Below are 17,871 nucleotides of genomic sequence, written 5' to 3'. Positions count from 1 at the left end.
TATTATTAATTTCCCATATTTCGGGTAATTTTCCCACGTAAATAACTGAGAACACTGGTCTTTGACGTATTATTTTTTCGAGTCACAGATTAGAGAGTTGTTTCGAGTGAATGACGTTTGATTTCAATTAATTTCAATATTTTAATGTCGGGAAATAAGTGATTGGATTATTATTTTGCCTGTGAAATGTGATTCCTTAATTTTTGTTTGTTCGAACAGAACGGTTTTTACACAATTTCATCACACAAGACATGTCGTATTCGTGTTGTTTTTTCGCTGCTTAAATGTGTCAACTGTGTGAAGTTTGCACTCGAAGTGGTGTATCAGGGTGTGAATGTGTGCGTGCCGGCCTGTACGTACAGGCAGGCTGGTGTATCCTAATGTCACAGTATTTTGTTGATGAGAATCCGTCCGACTTTTTTTATAGGTCCATGACTAAGGTAAATAACGTGTGCCCTTAGCAAAGGATAGATGCGTTAATGTGCATGGTCATACGACAATTTTAGTGTGAGGAGAGGAAAAAATAATGGCCAACACATTAAATAAAAATAGTTTATTGTTGATCTATAAAAAGTAGTGACTCCAAAAATTTTTTTTTTCATCTTTAATTTTAATACCTTTGGTTATTAGGTAACCTAAATAAAATATTCGTGTAGTTAAAGCTAATACATTTATGGCTAAATACAGAAAAGTACTAACACTAAGAATGATTTTACAAATCAAACAATTTTACTTACTATTATTTCATAAGAATAAAATTAAGCACCATTATTTTTACACAACATTTTAGCTACTAAATTCTAGCAGTCAAGGTTTCCTTCCTTTCCTACATAGATTCATCCTTGAAATTGTATTAATGCGAAGAAAATGTGCTTGAGATTGTTTTGCTAGACTATCCCATTGAAGCTATTTTACAACAACTGAAAAATATTTTCATGTGACAAATTTTTACAACAGAAAATAGGTGGGGGTGTACATAAAATGAGAGAAAAAAAACGAAAGTTGGCTTAGTTTAACTGGATGGAAACGTCCAGCACTTCGTACCAGCAGTACCCCATAGCTCATATATATCTCACAGAGACTATTTCGGTTGACCTTCACACTTCAAAAAACCTTGTACATTCCCATATTTTGTAACTGCATCGCTAACTAATGAATCGAATAGCTTTTTACACAGTTTATCGCGTCCCTAACTTACGTAATACTCAAAGCGCCACGTCTTTATACTTGGTCAGGTCATCTGATTCGTTCCCGACTGACGTATGACTGTTCCTCATGCCATAGTAGACGCGCTCTCTGGAGCCACTAAACCTGTAGGGCTCGTGTCTTAGCAGGTTCACTCCGTATGCGGCCTCTTCCCTCTTGAAGTCTGGGTAGAATCTGTAATGAAACACGAACTTAATGAGCTCTTAATTGAAAATCTAAATCGGAGCAGGTGTACCTACCTACTTGTTTAACATTCTTTTGAGCAAATATTTATAACGGATTAACTTGTCCCAATATAGGTACTAGGTACTTCCAGGGAGAACTTTTGCATAAGAAGCGACTGAGTACGGGATCTCCTAAGTGCGCCTATAGCGGGTACACCTGGGTATAGCCAGTGCCTATTACGGGTACGCCATTTCGCTTAGCTATCTACAGTTGAAACTCTTTATTCCAAGGCATTGGACGGCCTCACATAGCGTGGAACCATTCCTTTATTTCCTCACATGGAGTATCATATTCCAGCGGGTAGGTACACCTGGTAAGGGGATTTATTTATTTAATTATAGGGATGGCCAGTAGTACCCCACCTTGCTCGGTCTTCATTCCTACCGTTGAAAGGACCTTCAAGTAAATCATACCGTTGAAGCCACGTTGAAGCTTTTCCATTATTTCCTCACCTGGGGTCATACTCCGGCGGGTACACCTGGTAAGGGTACGGCCGGTAGTACGGGTACGCCATCTCGCTCTTGCAGTCGACTCGGTCGTCGAACTCGGCGGCTGGGTACTCGTCGAAGGCTCCTACGACGGAGTGCCGCCGCTTGTAGGGATTGTCGTACGGGCCCGCGCGGGGTCCCACCCAGGTGCCGTAAGCCTGCTGATAAGAAAATAACTAAATGAGTAAAAAAAATAGTGAATAGAAAACCATCCATCCAACTATCCTAACCTACCCCCGCATTTTGAAAACTCTGGCTTTCTCGTTAGAACGTCCCATATCAGACTTGAACCTTTTCTCTTACTGGGGAAACTCCATTCCGTTACCAAAGAGCGAATCGCGGATTCAAAATTTTTGTCAGAAAGGTCAGAATCATTACATAAAGATTAGCCTAACCACCCGTGCCACTAAAGGTATCCAAGAGTCAAAACTGCTAGCTGAGACATCGCATAGCCCTTGGGCGGGCCGCACATGGTGGCGGCGTAATGCCGCTTGGCAACGTGCTGCCAGTAGGCAGTGGCGGCTCGTAGCCAGCCTAGGTGCCGCCGGTTCATATACCATCTATGGCACTGCTTAATGGCATATTTTGGGCTAGTTAACCCATGCCACTAAAGGTATCGAAGAATGAATGAAGCGCTAAGTACCTGAGGCATCGCGTAGCCCTTGGGCAGGCCGCGTATGGTGGTGGCGTAATGATTCCGGCAATTATGAACTGCATATGGATGACATGACATAATTTAGCATAGTGACACCCATAAAAATAACATTGAAGAATGAAAGGCCCTACCTGAGGCATCGCGTAGCCCTTAGGCGGGCCACGCATGGTAGCGGCATAATGCCGCTCAGCGAGGTGCTGCCAGTAGGCGGGCGGCGGCGCGTAGCTCATTGACTGCCGGCTGGCTAGGTGCCGCCGCAGATCCGGCATCGACCCCGACTTGCCTGGAAACAAGAAACAATATTTAATTAGAAAGGGCTGATAAAGCTGTCCTGTCCTATACCTGTGTACCGCTTCAGTGGTATCCTGAACGTGTGCACCGAGTTGATCTCCTACAGGAAAAGACAAGATATCATAGGGCAAACAACACCCGCTTATAACAAAACTCATGCCTCTCTTTCAAGAGTGTCAACGACTAAGAAGAAGACTCAAAGCTGAATATTGCGGCAACTTATTTAAGTATAATATGTTTGTATTATAATATGCTATTTTGCAACATAAATGTGCTGTCGATTGTACAAACATCGCCTGTATCCTACAGGGTAACTTCCTATACACCGTATCAAATCTATAAATTCCTATGATGAGTCTCATGACATGGTGTCATGACATGCATTCAAGCAACCCCTTTGAAAGGACTCCCAAAGTTCCAACGCCATGGCCTCATGTACCATCCTTTGTTTGGTGCACCACAAACAAGAAAGATCTCTTTTTATCTACCATCCACCATCAGTTTAACGAGTTTCTAATATCCATTTAGGAAGTAATCACAAATAGATTAAAGACGCCTTTTTGCAAAATTATTTTCACACTAGTCAGGCAGCTTACAACAATGTCAACAGAGTTTCCGCGCTAACAATAAAAGGCACTTGTAGTATTTTCCCAGGCGCGGGAGGTCGATACCAAAATTACATCTGTTGGCAAATTGTCTGGCTCTAACGCGGTTAACGACTGTCAGTTTGTGACCGAGATTACGTGAGGGAAAGTTTTTCCTACGTAAATTAGGAATAGGGTTCTATGTAGATGCCTTTCACACAACAGCAAACAGAGGTCTGGAAAAAGGACTTACAATTTAGGTCCTTTATTTTTATGAAGACTTCAACTAAGTAGGTACGTAATGGATAAAGACTTCGTCTAATTTGTAAAGTGTGTTAAGATGAAGGTATTGCTTTGCAGTGGTAGATGATTCACAAAATCATGGTCATTATTTGCAGCCACATTTACCTAACAACAACCGAGAAAGTTTGTAGAAGGATCCGGTAGATATGGCGGAAAGATGGACCAGTATTCTGCACAAATTCTCAAATTATTGAGCTGCTATGCTATCCATTGCCTGTTCGTTCCATTTGGAAAAACTTTCCCCTAGCGTCAAAATTATACATAGAGCTCCTACGGAAATTACATCTAAAGTAAGTGACTTACCAGTATCGGGCATGAACCCGTCGTTTGTGAACGCATTCCCGGTGTCGGGCACGAAGTGACTCGCGTCGAACTCGCTGCCGCTTACCGCAGCCCCGTTACTGTAGCCAGCTTTCCTGAAAATACCAATAAAATTTCATGATTAGGAAAAGTATGGGCTCTACAACCGACCGGGTTGTAGAGTCCATAGAGTTAACTGCGCACCTGGCAGCCGTGACGTCACGTCGAAGCTCTGGTACAGACGGGGCGAACGCGCGAAGGTGTGCGGGTAAGTGGGATGGAGGAAGAGTCGCATTCCGGCGAGTTGTATGTTGTTAGTGTTGTTACCATTTTGTTTAAACAGGTCTCGGGATAAAAAGATAAGAATTGTGGACTTTTGATAACTAAAGAAGTCCGAGGGAATAGAATAAATAAAGGACTACTGGAATAGAGGAGGTCCTTTTGCAGATTCTTTCATAAATTTTCACATTCTGCTGTACTGAAAGGATCTATGGGTTTCGCAGTGCTGCCACCGTAAACCCCTTGCAGACCCTGCTCTTTGCAATATGGAACTTAAACGTTTTAAATTTGAGTCCATTATGGTATCTCACCTGGCTTCTCAGCGCTTATATCCCTTGCAGACCTTGCACTTTGTAGTATGGACCTTAAAGCTTCTTGAGTAGAGTCCAATATGGCATCTCACCTGGCCTCTCAGCGCTTATATCCCTTGCAGACCTTGCCCTTTGCAGTATGGACCTTAAAGCTTCTTGAGTAGAGTACATTATGGCATCTCACCTGGCTTCTCTCAGTGCGTATGCAGACTGCACCAGCACGACACCAACCACGATGGCTGGCAGCCGGGCCACGTAGCACGCTAGTTCCGCACCGCCGTACACCCCTTGTAGACCCTGGAAGCGAAGACATAAGGTTCAAAATCCGATGACTAAGTTTTTCATTCAGTTTTTCGTGCACCGCCAGCAGAACCAGCTGGAAGCGAATGATCAAAGTCCTGCTCAGTACATCTTAGTTTCTGAACATCATACTCTCTCTTGAACTACTTCTGTGATTAGTGGAAAGATCACCTGTCTCAGACTCAGCTGAGTATCTCTAGAGATACCAGGTTATATTTCCAGTGGTATCATTTCTGCTTGCCTTTGTTAATGGTAGGACTTGTTAAACTTACATTCTCATCTAAATTTAACACAATTGATGTGTTTTGCTTTGGCAGGTGGCTGGACTGGAAGTAAGAAATAGCCAGGCAGTTCAGTGGTTGAGGAAGGGTGAAACTTCCATTTTCGGACGGATCATCTCATCAATCTTCGCCATGCATTTAATACGATTGAATTACCATTTTAGCAAATTAAGTAGGCTAAATACGCGAAGCTGCTCATACCTACTTATGTTGAAAAGAGGCATTGAATAACAATAATATGTATAAGTATGATAATGTCATGAAATAAACTTACCCAATGACTAATGGACATGTAAAAGACTAGAGCGCACTCTGGGATCAACACCAATATTACAGCTATCAACCATGCTAACAGGTATATGTTATTTTTCTGAAAAAGAAAACAATAATAGTTATTACACACTTAAGTAATTACTAAATCAAAATTATACTTTCTCAAAGAGCAAGAGGCATTACTGTGACAAAATTCAATTACGTACGTGCCGTGCCCGTTTTATGTACTTTTGTAAAGAGACATCCACGCACATACGAGTGGATCAATGTCCTATTCTCATCATCATTTCGCTACTTTTGCCGGTACGTGGCCTCCATTCCAAGATGCTTCATCAGCCGTCAGTTCTGCGTGCTATGCCCTGCCTTATTGTACCCTAAGGTACAATAGGGCAGGCAGGTTGTTGTTGCCCTACGGTATGGCTTACCGATATGAGTCCATGGACCAGCGTGACGGTGGCGGCGATGACGATGCAGTAGCACACCATGAGCAGCACCGATGGTACAGGCAGCCCGCTCTGCGACTCCACCAGCCAGACGATCTCGTAGATCAACGCGATGGCGTACGCCACCTGGTGGTGGAAAAAGTGTTCGAATCAGTTGATGATCGATGAAAAGCTTAAACTTTTACAGTGACTTTGACAAAGCTTTGAAGATTCAGATTATAGAGAGAGTTCCTTCTAGTTAAAGCCTTAATTTTGTAACTTACTAAGGTATTCAAAGCAAACATTGGGCAAAAGTTTCTCTGGGTAACAAATGGCAAAGATTATTCTAACAATTTGTCAATAATTTGCTCTCAATTGTCGCTTTCTTAAATGACCTTTAGAAAGTGCTATTAGCACTGTAATAAAACCATATCGTACACCATTGACTTAATGATCAAAGTTACAACAACACAATGTTATTTGAAAGTTTATAACCATTTATCATAATAGCATAGTATACTTACCTAATCATGAGTATTCCATACAGGTTGCCTATGTACACTACTCGCACATATATAGTATGTACTATCTTTAAAATGCTATGTCCATCTAACTAATAAGTCAGTGGCGCATTTGGGTAACAGCGAAGCCAATTTCGTACGATGTTGTCCGAGGTTTTCCTCGGTCGATTCTACGTCATCCTTGAAAATAAGTTTTCCCTTACTTTCGATTAAGTTCGCTTACAGTTTCTTTCTTTTTGCATTTGAAAACACCGCAAAACCAATCTAAATATTTTTAGCAACTTAAGCCAGGCGTCAAGTTCTTCCAAATGATGTCCACAGCTGGACACTAAAAGGGTGGGATAGTAAAAATGTAACGGACTCACGCCCGTATTCACAAACATTACTTTGAGGTGTCACAGTGCGCGAGGATGCACAGGGTGACACACGAACCAGTCACAGAGCTTTATTCAACGCTGTGAGTTCGATTTGCTGCTTCACTTAAGCAAGCATCGTTTGTGAAATCGGGCGTCAGATTCACAAGCTGCAAGTCAGTTAAGTATCTTTTGTTTATGGTACACAGACGTTTATTCTCTCTTCATTACTTTTCAGCACCCAAACAAGGCTTTTTATCACCACCCGATAAAAAATCTCGGCACGTGTTCTAGGAGCTTTATGCAACAAGTTTACTCTCACTTTGTTTCGTCATCCCATGAGATAACTGTGCAGTATGGCCTTAAGACTGGCCACTATATCTTGACCTGATCTCCTCACATCTACAAGAAGAGTTCAAGCTCTAGCTGTATTGGTTTTTGAAGCACCAAAACGTCTAGAGCCGTCGTGTGTTCATTCTTTGAAGCAAAACTTGGGTGTCGAGGGTCGTCTTGTACTGGATGGTGCTTGTTTAACCAAGTGTCTCTTAAGTCAATGGGCTAAGAATAACGAATAGGTTTACATAAGTGCGCTTTGTTTATCTTGATTAAAAACATTCGTAAACTGGTTTGTTTTGTAAAGTAGGACGTTGTAAATTATAATCATAATCATAATCATTTATTTATTGCTTCATAAGTGTACATAGGTGGTGATCTTAAACTTAGTCTCAACTTATGACCCTGTAAGGGTGTTGCAAATCTTGTATCATAGGTACATTACTAAATATTCTACAATAGTTAGTAATAATTAATATTGATAAATTATAAAATTAATTAGTTTACATAATTTTACATTACAATTAAAATACAATAATGTTTCTCCATACCTATTCATACATAATCTTCATCATCGCATCCTACTCAAATTATAGAACTCCTGAATACTATAAAGACATTTTGATATAAGGAACTCTTTTAGCTTGGCCAAGAATAATGAGTCTTTTTCAATATTTTTTAAATAGGTAGGCAGTTTATTATAGACTACTATGGACATGTGGTAGACTCCTGATCTTACCAGGTGAAGCTTAGTGTCGGGTAATGCTAATCTATCTTTGTATCTTAAGTTACGGGGTGCTGAATATTGTTCTTTTGCTTGAGAGTAAATAATTTTATTCTCTCTGACAAATTTACATAGACCTAGGATATAAATTGATGTTAGTGTTAATATTTTTAGTGATGTGAAGTGCTTTCTACAGCTTTCAGTTTCAGTTATGTTTACTATTATTCTAACACATTTTTTTTGTAGAATGAAAAGGTCCTTGGCATCTGTGCTATTCCCCCATAGTATCACTCCATAGCTAAGCCAAGCATGCGCATAGGCATAATATGCAGATGTGGCTGTTTTTAGATCTGTGCATTTTTTTAATTCGTAAAGCGCATAAATAAATCTGGATAGCTTAGTCGAAATTTTATTTACGTGTGGTTTCCAATTTAAGTAGGTATCAACCTCTACGCCCAGTAGGTTGCATGAATCAACTTCTTCTACGCATTTGCCATTAAATTTACATTTTATTATTAAAGGTTTTTTCTGGTGAGGATGATATTGGATGAGTTTTGTTTTTGAAATGTTTAGTTTAAGATTGTGTTCATTTAACCAGTTCTCAATGTTTTGTAAATTAATATCTATTTTTTGTACTAGTTCCTCGCTGCTACTAGTTGGCACAATAATATTAATATCGTTAGCGTACAAAATACACTTCTCTGTTGTAATTTGTGGCAAATCATTTATGTATATCAAAAATAATATACATCCCAAGACGCTACCTTGAGGTATAGAGCAATTAGTTTTTATTTTTTGTGAATAATATCTACTTAATGTTTTTTTATTACTTTCAAAATACTCAATAGTAACTACTTGTTCCCTATTTTCCAGGTAGGTGGACAACCACTCATGGGCTTTACCCCGTATTCCAATACCAAATAGTTTTTTGAGCAATATCCTATGGTTAACCATATCATAGGCTTTGCTAAGATCAAGCAACAACGAGACTGCATATTTTTTATTATTCAGGATATTGAGAATCTCCTGTATGTAAGCAAAAAGCGCAGTTGTGGTTGATCTTTTCTTTCTAAAACCATTTTGACTATTATGAAAAATTGCGAATTTTTCACAAAAAGAGTTCAGTTGTTTTGCCATTGCTGATTCTAAAATTTTTGAAAACGTGGATAATAAAGCCACTGGACGATACTGGCTAGGTTGAGTCTGCATTTTTGTTTTTGGTATAGGTTTTATTATCGTAGTTTTGAGTAAATTTGGGAAAGTTGCTTCTAGAAATGATTGGTTTATTAAGTCGGTCAATGGTAAAATTAGTTCATCTTTGCAATATTTTATTAATTTAGGAGGAAACTCATCAAATCCAAAGCTAGATTTATTTTTTAAGTATATAATAAGATTTTCTACTTGGAGTGGGCTTACTGGGTTTAAATACATAGTACCTACTGTCATTTGTTGCGATTACGGGCCTACCAATTGGCTCTTTGTCTATTGTTGGGTTGGAACCAATTGATGCAAAATATTTATTTAAAATGTTTGCGACCTCATTGGGTTCGTCTGTAGTATTTTTACTATTGTTCTTTTCTAATTTTATATTTTTAATATTTTTATTTACTTGTCTATTTGTTTTTTCCTTTATTACTTGCCACATAGTTTTGGAAATATTATTTGCTTTTCTCATGGTTTTTATGTAATGGTTTCTTTTTGATATTTGGACTACTTTCTTTAATAAATTATCATATTTTTTACAATAAAGGTTAAGAGTAGGATTATTTGCTTTAATTGATAATATTTTTAATAGACGTTTATTTTTACATGAAGTTTTTATGCCTTTTGTTAACCACTGTTTGTTTTTTATCTGAATTTTTACTTTTTTAATTGGTATACATTGGTTTAGAATAGATATAAGTTTTTGATGAAATGCTTCATAGTTTTCATTTATACTTTTGTCTAACTTTAAAATATGCTCCCAGTTGACTGTTTTCAACTCTAATCGAAAAAGTTCCATATTTTTTGCACTAAAAATTCTTTTTGATACATAATAAAAATTACTAGAATTTGTTTGACACTGATTTTTTAGAGTAATGCTTATTGCTTTATGATCAGAAAGACCAAACTCACAAACATTATTTTTAAAATTTGAACAGTCAAAATTAGTAAATAATATATCCAAACACGTAGAGCTTTTGTCGGTAATTCTTGTTGGTTCTTTTACGTTTAGTGTAAAATTATGACTTTTAAAGAGATTCATTATGTCCCTAGACTGTTTATTATCGTTTAAAAAATCCACATTAAGGTCTCCGCCAATAATTATATTTTTATTCGAGTACTTAGACCCTATAATATTCAAAAGTTTCTCAAGCTGCATATTAAAAATCATTACTTCTCTACTACTATTCGGCCAATATATTACAATTAACATAATATTAAGCGTGGGAACATTTACTGCGCTTATTTCTATTATATATTCAATTGACAAGTCTGTTATTTCCTTACATTCATTAGAAGCTATATAATTTTTTAAAAGTATACAAGTTCCACCCCCCTCTCTAGTAGCTCTACAAAACATACTCGCTACGGCTACAGCTGTTATCCATGTTTCAGTTAAGCAGATAGCGGCAAAGTCTCGTTCTTCAGTGAGAGCCTCCAGCAAGTGGGTTTTATTCTTGATACTGCGTATATTTTGGAATATGATTGTGGCTTCATTACGGGCGAAAGAAGTGATTATTCGCTCGTCGTTGTTCTTCTTTAGGTTGACCCTGGGTGGGAGATAGTGTAGGTAGTGTGGACCTGGCGCGACTTGTCCTTGACTGTGTATTTATTTGGCTTTTTTCATGACTATTTCTGAAATTTAGTCGTCTCTGCTGTCTTTCACGTAGCCCCTGTTCGTCAAGATATTCAGAGATCCATAGACCAGAATTCTTGAACATATTCCTACATGAAAGCAGGTATTTGACCATCCGCTTGCTAAGTAATTCTATTTTTAGGGGTCTTCTGTAGCCTTTTTTGCCTATACGGTCCATTTCCTCAATATAACCCATCAAATTTGTATGAGTTATATCTCGAAAAACTGCGAGTACTCTGTCATACAGTTCAATATCAGATTCATGATGATATTCATTTAATCCATACAAAACCAGGAACTTGCATCTCTCTCCTGCATCAGCACATTTAACTGGAGCATTTTTTATCTCATTTTTGTGATCTACGGCACTTGCTGGTTTCTGTTGCTGCATCGTAGTTGTTGAAGGTGATCCAGGCAAAATACTGTGGTTTGCAGAATCCTGACTTAGAGCTCTTCTTTGTAGATCTTGACGAAGTTTATTATTTTCTTTTTCAAGTTCACTTATTCTGTGTGAGTTGTCCTGAACTGTAGAACGTAAGTCTTGTATTTCAGTTTCTAATAATTTTTGTTTGTTATTTATGGTATTTATTCCTTCCAAAACTGTTTTAATTGTATCTGATAAATCATTTTTGAAGCTCTCCTGATTTTGGTTCTGGATTGTTAGCTGTTTTTTAATTTCGCGTATTTCTGTTAGCAACAAGCTCTCCTCTGGTTGACATGATGTGGTATCGAACATCAGCAGTGTATCTCCCTGCGGCGGCGAGTCATCTATAGCAATGGACTCAGATAGGTCAATGTTTCTGGTTGTTCTTTTTCTGAATGTTATATTTTCATTTGAAGTTTGTGGTTTATTTTCGTCATCCAAGGCTGGCATCTGGTTGCGAACAGGAGTATTTGTATTATCATATTTCGGCTGTTTAGATTTACACTCTGGGCAAATCCAGTTTTTCTTATGTTCCGCTGTCATTGTATTATAGAAACGTTTCTCTGGTACATTAACGCATGGTAAATCGAATTTTCCTGAACATTTCATGCAAACAAGAAATCTTCTATGATTGATTTCTCCCAAACAAGCTGCACATTTATTTATATTTTCAGCATTCCTTTGGGACGCCATCTTTTGGTGAGGTTCACTCGATTACTTAAGTATAAGATGCGGTATACTACTCGCCAGTAGATGGCTCTGATTGATGGTAATTTATTTATAGTAAGGGCTGTCGTCGAGTAGTTAGTTTTACTACTCCTTACTAGATGGCGTTGTATGCTGGTAAATACTATTTACTTCAAGTGATGATGGTTGTCTTCGAGTAATTAAGTGAACTACTCCTCACCAGATGGCGCTGATTGATCGCAAATAGATTATGTAGTAGGTAAGTGTGAAATTTAAAGATGGAACAGATTTAGGTTTCTTGAATTATATCACAAAACTGTTTTTAGCAATCAACACTGGGATTGTTTTGCTTCACTGTGTTGTTTCTCAAGTATTGTCACAAAAATATGTAGATGTTATCACTTCACAACAAAGTTTTAGCTGAACTTAGACTGTCCACATATTTTCTTAGTTTTTAGTTATTAATTGTGCTTTATTCATAGAGATAACACTATCACTTCTTAATCAGAGTCTTTACTTTATTAATCAAACGTTTGTATTACACTTTTTCGAGTTTTACTATTTTTTAAGGTAACGAAACACGGAGCTGTTTGTTTACATGAGAGCAGCGCCCTCTCTCTCGTTTTTAATTAAGCTGTTATAGATCTAGACCAGGGCAAGATGTCTGGATCATTGATTAATACGACCGTATTCGTTTAATGAGGTCCATAAATAGAAAAGGTAACTAGTGTGTTTAGTAATTAATTTAATTACTTTTTCCCGCGCCTTCGTCTATCGTGTGGATTTCGATCCTTCACTGCCCAACTTTCATTTTGGATTACGCCATTTGCGGTAATAATTTGTTTGTTTTACTAAAGTAACAATTTTGTTCATACACTATTTAGTCAACGTTAATGAGGCGTGTAACAACGATCAGACAGAGTTAGTTTAGTTTACATAATAATAGATAACGAGTATAATTTAAAATATAGGTACTTAAATGTAATAATGAAAACACACTGTTGACTCTACCCAATTCTATCCGCTTGTTCAAAAAGTTATCCACTACATTATTCTCGAACTCTACCTTTTATCTTATTAAAGTAACAACACCAAGTGATAAACTACTCTACCAAGTTTGACTTAAGGTCTATTCTACTTCAACTGCATTTTCGTTAACCCTTGTTTACTCACCAAAGCATACGCTGCGATGAACCCTGAAGCGGCTGTGACGCTGCAGCAAAATATCCTGCTTACAGCCGGCTTCATGCGAGCCTTGGGCGACTCCACCTCACTCAAGTCATTGTTGCCAGACATCCTTACTAATTACACGACTTTCATTCCTATACTCTACTCCTTAAAGCTTAATTTCACTCATCACAAAACTGCAGTCTTGCCATTTTTCTTTTTATTTCGCTTCTCTTTTCAGCCAGTTGTTTTTAGAAATAAAAAGGCCGAGCTCTAAGGAGTTTGGAAGTGTTTGAAATACTACATCTTCTCAATGTTATGAATTGAAATGATGGTTTTCTTTTCTCGTGTAGTTTGCTTATAGCTTGATGTGGAAGTCTGGAATGAAGAAAAACTCTAATTAATTACGATTTTTAATTAATTACTCACGAACATCTTAAAAGTCAAGTAGCCAAATAAATAAAAATCTTATTTACGAACCAAATCAATTTGCTCTCTACGAGATTGTACTCCATCGTAATTCTGTATAATTTCACAATACATAATTCAAAGTAATATTTATTTCGTACACGCTATTAATTTTGCAGCGACTACAACGTTTTATCTTTTAATTGCTCAAGTTTACTATGTAATGCACGAAATGTCCAACTGAGCTAATGAAAGTAGGCCCCTTTCATGTTTCAGTAGATACTACTTATTTTTCTCATTGTAACTGACAATCTGGCCCTGCCTATAAAATCCTTTTCACGACCTTTTTAAGGCGAGAGTGAAGGCACTCACACAACCATCCTACACTGCGTCTCACATAAAATCAGAGTGTGTTTGTGGTCTACCTACCTTGTTCTGCATAAAAAAATCTCTAATTAAAATAATCTAATTCAGCTAGTAGAGGTAAGTAACCCTGTGGCAGTATTAGACCACAATTTGCAATATTTAACATGCCTACTTCTTAGTTTAGGTATTTTTACTTAATTAGGTATAATCATTTGACTATGGGGTCGCAATTTGCATTACTCGTAACTAAAGTTAAAAGACATGCCATAATGCCTTACTGAACTTGCTGAATCTTCCTTAATGAAGTAATTTGCTTTTACGTAAGTTCATAATTTAATAATAGGCGCATACAATGTCTTAATTACATTATGTATGGAACTAGTTCGTTAAAATAATTGTTAAAATTACGAGAGTAGGTATTTTACAAGTCAAATGCCGTAATGTATTTCAAAAAGTAAATAAATACACTAACTCATTTTGAAGTAGTTGAAAGCAATCAAATGAGGGCTGCAAGCCCCGCAAAAATTTTAAGTTGCACCAACTTACTTTAACCGTAATTATAACTGGTGCATTTTGTATGGAGTATGACAGTTTTTGACGTTTGTTAAAGTTATGATGTTGCAACTCAGCCTTAGTCGACAAAATAACACTCATTATCGTTTTTAACAAGACCGATATAAAACGTTTTCGGCATTTACACTTTACACATTTTATCCACTCAACTAATAAGTATAATTTTTATTCTGAACAGCTTGTCTGTTTAGATATCAACTTGTAAAAGTTAAAGACTCCCCATACATTTGTTCTCAGCAGGATTCGAACCACAACCACCTCTATATCAAACCAAAGAACTCTAAACAGTTATTAACCGAACCGTTACTTTGCGCAATGGCCGCATTCCTACATGCGTACGCGCATCAGGACAATAATAAAATGACAGGTTTTCCTTGACAGCTCTCACGGTCATGACAGGTCGATTGCCTGGTATTAGCGTAACTAATTAATAGGAACTTGATTAAATTAATTTAAACAGATTTTAGCGATACGCGGATAGGTAACATTCAAATTAATTTCGTATCCGCGTATCGTGTAAAAACCTGTTTAAATTAATTCAATTAGTTATGCAACGCGAAAGTTTAAAATTTAATACTAGATTAGAAAAAGGAAAGGAAAGACTATTAAATGTCTAGTTTTTTCAAAACATTCTGTAGTTACCCAACGCTGAATCTAATGACCAGAGCTCCTTTCCAGTTCAAATTGTAGAGTTAAAACTACTAACTAGGTACGTCATGAAACTTCCTACTATTCGTTCGTCTTTTCATCAATGATGCTCCTGCTGTAGTAGATTACATAAATTACCTATGTATTTGATATCGACTGCTGAAAACTAAACAATCGGAATTGAAATACAATGTTTAGTACTGTCTTACTAGGAACACAATTCTCGAATAATGATATAGCGTTAAACAGGTTATAGCGTTTGACAAAGAAACCAACACTGTTTTGTAGAAAAATCTTGTTGGACATTTATTTTAGTTAATGTTGTTAACTTGCATCTATTGATTTGCTCTAAAAACTCTATTTTCTCGTGCGTCTAGTTCTTGATTAAAAAATATAACAATATGTAGGTATGTATTTTATAATAGCTTAAGGGTTGTCAAGTTAAACAAATAAAACTTATTAATTAACAAGAACCTAATGAATAAAACGCTTACAAAGTCAAACGTTACGCGCGTTTCTTCAACAGATTGTGAGAACGTAAACGATGGGAAGCTTATTGTTTGTTTGTATGTATGGAATTATGCTCTCATCTGCGTTTTGCTGTAAGTTTTGTATGTAAATGGCTTCTGTTGGTGCGTGCGAAGGGCGAAACGAAACATGTTAAACTATTTTTTATAGGTAAAGTAAGTTATTTAACCGTTTAACTACGTGCTTCACTAATTTAAAGTATGCATTATTTCTTTCATTATTATATCATGATTATTACTAAGATATTATTTTTAAAGAATAGTTAAATCAATCTTAGAAAATAAGAATACGCTCGATTGCACGTCTTACAATATGCAAAACTATCTATCAGAAATCTTCGAAGGGCAGTCTCTACAATAGCTAACCTGCGACTGTAAAATTCTCTACTGTATTAAAATGATTGCCCAATCTCATTAATATTAAAATTGAAGTACTGTTACGTCTGCGTATTATTAACACACAAAAAAAACGAACCTATCAACCCTAATAAAGAACGTTAAAACCTCGCAAACAAAAGGTGCTCTAAATTATTTAAAATCTTTCGTCTTATCTGTTCCTTACCGACCGGAGATTGAGATCATAATCAGATAACTATAGAACATACGTAATGGTTGTAAGTCATAATTATTTGGCAGCAATTTTCTCGTCCGAACTGGGTCAAAGTCAGTCTTCGGTGCGGATCAAGTAGGTTGTGTCTTGAGTCTTGACATGTAATTGCGAACGTAACGTAAGGTTATTAATTAAAGTGTAGGTAAGCTTGAGAAGGTTGTCTAGAAGATATTGAAAGAAGAAAGAAATAGAATTTATTGAACACAGTAAGCACAAATTATAAACAATAACAACACAAAACAAATATATAAAATAGTGGGCCACTGTGTCAATAGGCTCCCGCTCAGCATTTATCCTGACATTCTCGTAAGGGCATGTCAAGAAACTGGTCTTCCGCGAGAGCCCTTATTGTGGCTTCGCGCATCCCTTCAGAGAGACATCGACTCGAGTTCGATATCTCTCAAAAGGGGTATTGCTGATACGAGTACATAGATATTGCTTGAATTGAGACACTGCTAGTGCTAAGTCAAACTTCAAATTCAAATCTTTTATTCGGTCCTTTCCAGGGCGCCTATACGCGACCCTTGCTTGCCCTACCACCACTTCGGGACAACATATGGGCTGGTGCTGGGAAGAAGTGGCGGAAGAAACTGAGTCAACTATACTAGGTCATCGTCATTTCAGTCACAGGATGTCCAAATTGACAGTTTGGAAGTGGCCTGCATTTAAAAGTTTCCTGCTACCTTTATAAGGTTATCTGTCCTCTATCTATAGGTACTAAAATAGTGTAGGTATACTTGTTAATTATTGCTTTAAGTAGGTATAGCCCAGTAACAGATGTTGTAACCGAACGCACCTATACAAATAACGTAACTTGATATAGACGCGTAAGAAAATTATTCGTGAAAACATTATGTAGAGGTACGAGTTTATTGGGTCAAACAATTTGCGTCCATCTTTTCCGCTGTATCTAATGGAAAACATCCAAACAAAGGTGCGTGTAGATCATCATCACCGTTATCATTATGATCATCCGTAAAACTAATTACTATGTTCGTGGTGTGGTTAATTTATGCACCATTACCACATCAGCAATTTCAAACGCCTATAGAATTCCTATCAAAAAGTTTTGCTGCCTACGTTTTAAGGAAGAAACGCAACGTTGTATGTAAATGTTGTAAGGAAAAAACGCGTAAAATTAATTTTAAATCTTAACTAACAGCTTATTAATGAGTGCTTCTAGTATTCAGTAATCAATTTATGCGCAATTATTACTTGTCAGACACACAATGCAAGGGCAAGGCGAACGATTTGTCACATCGTTGAGTGGGCCTTGACGACTGATTTGATTGTCTTGCTAAACCACCTACTTCCGAAGATTGTGGAGTCAATAACTAAAGACAGTGGCCTGTAGTTACTAAAGTGATGATTTAAAATCCCATAGAAAATATAGGTAGACCCACGACCTCGTATAAAGACTGATCATTATGGAAATAACTGGGAGGCCTATATTCAGCAGTGGACGTCCTAAGGCTGATATGATGATGAAAAAAAATACGTTCACTTCCGCAGTTTTCCCTCAGTCTCCGGAACTTTTCAAATTTCTCGTTTGGATTTTAAAATAATATTGGCAGATCAATTTAGACAGCTGCTATACGAGCGACAAGAATTTTATTAATTTATTTTTTTGTTATGTATGTTCATTAAATACAGTTAAGTAACGTATATTAAATAACTAATTAATCAATTAACTCGCGAAGAAGAATAGAAAATGTTTGTGAAAATATACGAATCGTTTTCTATTAGAAGAAATGTTACGGACGCGATGTCCTC

General features: G+C 37.1%; 1 protein-coding gene across 2 annotated transcripts in view; it reads right to left on the bottom strand.

The window, feature by feature from the left end:
* Positions 1–538: 538 nt before the first annotated feature.
* Positions 539–17,871, bottom strand: part of LOC135083263 (uncharacterized) — a 30,147-nt gene continuing 12,814 nt past the window's right edge. Inside the window, exons 2-9 of one of the 2 annotated variants that reach the window (XM_063978001.1) lie at positions 12,973–13,344; positions 5,922–6,065; positions 5,498–5,593; positions 4,827–4,939; positions 4,056–4,168; positions 2,706–2,857; positions 1,884–2,080; positions 539–1,380 (exon numbers count right to left, since the gene is read on the bottom strand). In XM_063978001.1, coding sequence (XP_063834071.1) covers positions 1,206–1,380; positions 1,884–2,080; positions 2,706–2,857; positions 4,056–4,168; positions 4,827–4,939; positions 5,498–5,593; positions 5,922–6,065; positions 12,973–13,095 — 1,113 coding nt within the window. In that variant the 5' untranslated portion in view covers positions 13,096–13,344 and the 3' untranslated portion in view covers positions 539–1,205. The remainder of the gene's footprint in view (positions 1,381–1,883; positions 2,081–2,705; positions 2,858–4,055; positions 4,169–4,826; positions 4,940–5,497; positions 5,594–5,921; positions 6,066–12,972; positions 13,345–17,871) is intronic. The other variant, XM_063978002.1, reaches the window with a different exon arrangement.

The sequence above is a fragment of the Ostrinia nubilalis genome, chromosome 23 (assembly GCF_963855985.1).
Source record: "Ostrinia nubilalis chromosome 23, ilOstNubi1.1, whole genome shotgun sequence".
Taxonomy (NCBI): Eukaryota; Metazoa; Arthropoda; class Insecta; order Lepidoptera; family Crambidae; genus Ostrinia; species Ostrinia nubilalis.
This window is presented reverse-complemented; position numbering and strand designations above follow the sequence as displayed.